Source organism: Lentinus tigrinus (genome assembly GCF_003813185.1).
Source record: "Lentinus tigrinus ALCF2SS1-7 unplaced genomic scaffold L226scaffold_128, whole genome shotgun sequence".
Classification (NCBI taxonomy): domain Eukaryota; kingdom Fungi; phylum Basidiomycota; class Agaricomycetes; order Polyporales; family Polyporaceae; genus Lentinus; species Lentinus tigrinus.
In genome coordinates, this window is record NW_027138037.1 from 1 (window position 1) to 5,076 (window position 5,076).

The following is a 5,076-nucleotide window of genomic DNA, read 5'->3' on the forward strand; positions in this document are numbered from 1 at the left end:
CTCGGGATGCTCAACGAGCTCCGCCCGATGTGGTACTACGTCCTGGCTGCGGTCCTCTTCGTCCTCAGCCAGCTGGACTACTTCTTGCTGAGCAAGGTCATTTGCAGGGTGCGTCGTCCGTCTGTCCGCGCTTTCACTCCTATGCTAACGCTGTTACACGTCTTCTTTCCTGCTCTCTCCTCCATGCGCCCGGTGTATTCTTCTATGATCTGACTCTCGCTCGCCTCGCGCACTTCGCACACTTGCCTGTCCTCGCGATCTCCTGTGCGTAGGCGGCAGCTACGGGCGCGGTAAGCAAGGTGGATGGCTCGTTCATTGCGACGATACTCGAGACGGCCGCTGTTGGCGTGCTGTACCTCGCATGGCGCAGTATCACGGAAGGTGCGTCTCCTGGCTCTGTTCTGTCCACATCCCCGCCGCTGGCTTCCCACTCGTCATTGCACCACGTCTCCTATCTCATCACTCTCCCTACTCCTCGTCGACCGTCGACTCCGCCGCGTCTCCTTCGCTCGCGTCACCCCAACCTCCCGCGCACCTTTGCTCTGCTCTCCTCCGTCGTGACCGTGTCGTTCGACATTGACTAACATACCTCCGTTTCCGCCAACAGAATCGTGGGAGGACGAGGTGTACTACCCTCGGTGACACGCCGCGCCGTAACGCGCGAGCCTCGGACGCCGCCCCTATCCCGGGGTAGGGTGTCGCGTCCGCGCTGCTGCTCCTCACGCCGTGTCACGTCTCCTTCACGTCTTCCCGTTTCTCCCTGCGCAACACGTCGCTGTTCGCTGTTTAACTAGACACCTGCCAGCCCAGCCCCGTCCCGCCCGCCCCGTTGCGTTTTGCGTACGCACCGTGCTTTTTCCGCGCTCGGATGCTCGGACACGGTGCACGGTATGAGACGGCTGCCGTTGGCGTGTCCGAGCATCCGCGGTGGTCGGGTGCGGCATGGGCTGCCGGGGAGGCTATCAGCGGAGTGCGAACGAGATGCACCAGATGCAAGCTCTACCTTAGGGTGTTCTGGGGAAGGTATAGGCGGTACGAGGGGAGTACGACGAGTGGAGGGGAGTACGGCGAATGGAGGGAGGAGGGAGGAGGAGGTGGGGAGTGTGGTGCTCTGGGTGATTGAAGGTGAGTACAGTCGTCTTCCGGGGCTGTTTTGTCGTGTCGCTCGTATGTCAGATGTGTAGATAGGCAATAATATATTTGGTTTGCTCTATATTCTGTGCGGCAGCCGTTTCTCGAGGTCGCAAGAGAGATGCAAATGAAGTAGCGGCTTGAAGTCGCCACAGACGATCAGATCACTGCGATTACAATGATATTCTACGGTACAGACAAAATACGGCATGCTACAGAACTCCCTCGGAGGTGGAAACGCGTTCCGCTCGACTTGAATGCGTCCGCAAGTATGGGCGCTCACCTGCCGACTTCGCGCGTGCACCAAGTGCGCGACTCTGTTTGCGACCACCACCGTGTCTGCCTCAGTCTGCCCCGCTCTGCGTGTAATGCTCCAGCCCTTGCTCTCTGCGCTCTCTTGGGCTCTGGGATATACTCGCCGTACTCACCTCTCGAGCCTCTCACCCGCTGCGGCCCGCCGCTGGTCTCGACTTCCTCTCGGACTCGGATCGCAGTGCTGACGGCTCACAGTCCGGATGCCTTCAATACCGTCGTCAGGTGAGTGATAGAATGCTGGATTTGCACAGACAGGTACGTACCAGTTGCAGTCTATCCGGGGTAGGGAGTCAAATGCGGAGGGGCAAAGACTCGAGCGACCAGGAACTCACCCGCTCCGCCGCTGGTCTCGACTTCCTCTCGGACTCGGATCACAATGACTCTCCAGACGCCTTCAACAATACCGTCATCAGATGAGTGCTAGGACGCTGGAGTTACACGAACAGGTACATACCGGTTGCAGTCCGTCCAGGGCAGAGAGTCGAATGCGGAGCAGCGAAGACTCGAGCGACCTGTGGCATGAGAGCTGACGACATCGTCAGTGTACGACAGTACTATGGAGTTACCCAAGGGACCCTTGCCGTCCCTCTCAGATGTCGCCTCCTCCTCCTCCTGCTGCGTGTCGTGCAGAAATAATGATATACAGCGCCACGATCCGGACGTGCTCGTCATGGAACTCCTTCAGTGCCGTGACAGCGACGTTGTACGCGTCCCGCAAACTCGACATTGTCCTCCTGCTGCTCGACGATCTGCCGGAGCGAGCGCGGGTTCGCCTGCAGGTGGTGGAGGAACGCACCGTGGTGCCGCGGCGTGTACGACTACATGCGCGTCAGGAACGGCACCTTCGGCTTCAGCGGGGCGGAGCTCAGGTTCGACGTCGTGGGCAGGATAGATGTGGATGACAATGACGCCGCAGGTGCGTCGGTCGTGGTGGCTGATGAGGATGGGCCGCCAGTGCCATGCGAGTGAAAGTTGAAGCGGGAGCACTTGTCAACGCCGAGAAAGATGTCGAGTGCGTGGATGAGGAACCCAAGAGTTCGATGGGCTCCTGAAGGGTCGGGTTGAGCTCAATCCCGTCGAAGATCCACTTGCGCCTGGTGGTGTCAGAGTCTGCGCCCTCGAACCATGGACGGATCTCGTTGTCGAAGATCGTGGGGTCGCAGCGGTCTCGAACGCTGGCGAGCAACTGCTTCAGATCGTTGATGACGCCTGCGAGGATGTGGAGGTAGTTCGTGATACGCCGGTGGGCAATCTGGTCTCCGACGAAGGCTTCGTCCATGATCACCCGCATGACGGATAGTGCTTCAACGCCCCGAAGCCCGATACGCGCAGAGGAGAGGTAGAGCTCCTCATCATGAGTGCCCGTGGAGAGCGCGAGGCAGCGAAGGTTGTGAAGCTCGGCCTTCGATGCGAGACACCGGCGTGGTCTTGAACGTCCGAGGGTGAAGACCTCCGTGCGCCAACGTGCCTGTTGTTTGCGCTAGTCACCTGTCTAGGGCACACTCGAGTGCGAGCGAGGACGAGAGGGACTCGCGTCGTCCGCGAGTCGTGTACGAGATGTGGTGAGGTCGTCAGCACAGTGTGTGCAGGTATCCGATAGAAGAAGGTACGTACCGGTTTTGCTCGAGGCTGGAGACCCTCGCACAGGCTCGTAGTCCCGCTCTGTCGGCTCGATGGACGTCCCCTAGAAGCTAGTACAAGACGTCGTCAGTACTCGCCCTTTGGCTGGGATGCAAAGGAAGGGACATACCATACATGTCTAGAGCTACAGACCAAGCAGTGTCTGTGGTGTGTGCTTCGTCGTCAGTACCGTCCTCAAGAAACCTTTGAGTACTGACCTCTGTTCTGTTCTCGACTACAGGCGACATTGAGGTTGAGCTCGACAAAGCCGAGAGACAAGGGCGGGGACTCAGGGTTGCTCGGGATGATGACGACGGCCGTCCGGGGAGTGCAAAGGGGACCCGAGTGAGTGGTTGTACAGGTCGCCCGGACTCATGTTTCAGTCACCCGAGGAGCAAAGGCCTTGTCCGGGAGCTACGAGATGTCGTCAGGATTCAGCAAGCACCGATGTAGTGCCGCGGAACATACGTACCGGTTGCCTTCGGAGAGGCGGACGACACTACAGTGCGGGTGCTCTCTCGTGCCCATCATCCAGGGCAAGTCGCAGCCCGTCTCCGTCACTCGTGAGCCCCAGTCGCCAAAAGCTTGATGGCTGGTGTTCCACCGGACGGGTTGCAAACCGGATCCCTAGAGGACGGTAAGTGAACTGTTTTGTCGTCTTGCCAGCCAAGATGCGGACAGGTATGTACCAGTTTTGTCCATTGCGCTGACGTTCAGTTGACCACGTTGGCCGCACGGTGAGCAACATGGCTGTTGGTCGCGAGCGTGCTTGGTCTTCAGCTTGCAGGGTCAAGGCAACAGCGGCGTCCAAGACCACGTCTACACGTAGTCACAGTCAGTCAATGGTGCGTAGATGTTCGAAGGAAAGGTACATACCCAATGTGTCGTTCAGGCTGAACCCCATGCTCCGCCTGAACCCAGACAAGCGTGTCAAGGCGTCCGAGCTCATCCAACAGGCGTGACTCGACTGGATCACCGTGCAGGGCGAGATCGACATCGTCCGACGCGCAGAGAAAGAAGCGCAGCGGAAATGACAAGTGCAGGAGGCGTCCGCGTCCAAGTCTGGATGCAGACACAGAGTCAGACATCGATGCGATGAAGCCCGTGGACGACGTTGTCGTAGGCTTTGAGGATGTGCACGAGACATAGTCAGTACCAGCTGAGAAGTGAGCACAGTGAGGCGGGGGAAGTAGACAGGGGAAGTAGACGGGGGAAGGAACAAGGAGCAAGGAGAGGTGGGGCTGTTAGCGGTAAGGGCAAACAGCAAACAAGGCTGACGCGCTTGCATGGTGTACCAGTTCGGATGCATGCTCGCGGCTCGGCTAGTATTTTGGATCTGGCATGACCGTGTCGCAACCTACTCTGAACAGGAACCTGAACCTGATGCTGTCAGTGACGTCCGATTACAGCTCAAGAGAACCGATACTTACCTTCATTCAGCGGGCGACGTGGCAGGTCGGAGGGCAGTGATCGGTACATGAGACAGTAGCCAGTCATGTTCCCGAGCGGGCAACATCTGGCAGTTCAATGTGTGAGGAGGATAGCGAATAGCTGACTCGAGGACCACTCGTACATGTCCTTGAAGGCCGCTCGTATAGCCAGGTCTTCCTCGTTTCCGTAATGAGTAACAATCTTGCCCACCAATCATAGGTAACTTGAGAACCCAGTCGCCTCGAACGAGACACCCAATCTGGTCAGCACTGACGGGATGATTGGTAGTGTCGCCAAGCCAAAGAAGCCGAGTCCGAGGCGGAGAACGCGGGTGGTCCGCTCACAGACATGGTAATCGATCCCGTACTTCACGAGGAATGGATCACATACAGCCCACGCCTCTTGATATGTGTTCTGGCAAGTTGTAGGAAGCTGTTCACCGAACGACTAGATGACACCCAACATGACCTGCAGGTATGGGCACGCACGGGTTCTGGCAAAGGCGGCGGAGCTGAGCGGTTCTGTTCCTGTACACGGGGTCAACATCGGAGCAGTGTTGCTCAGCTCTGTACCATCTGG

General features: G+C 58.4%; 1 protein-coding gene and 1 pseudogene across 2 annotated transcripts; one reads left to right on the forward strand and one right to left on the reverse strand.

Annotated features, from left to right (window-relative positions):
* Positions 1-6: 6 nt before the first annotated feature.
* Positions 7-642, forward strand: L226DRAFT_474558 (uncharacterized protein; the record flags this gene model as incomplete). The annotated part of the gene is made up of 3 exons (XM_067676612.1): positions 7-119; positions 296-381; positions 608-642. 3 exons carry the CDS (start codon positions 7-9, stop codon positions 640-642), a joined length of 234 nt encoding a protein of 77 aa, XP_067528242.1.
* Positions 643-2,044: 1,402 nt separating this feature from the next.
* L226DRAFT_581903 lies at positions 2,045-2,853 on the reverse strand (annotated as a pseudogene; the record flags this gene model as incomplete). The annotated part of the gene is made up of 1 exon: positions 2,045-2,853. A coding segment is annotated over one exon (542 nt), but the record flags the coding sequence as incomplete, so codon positions are not given.
* Positions 2,854-5,076: the final 2,223 nt, after the last annotated feature.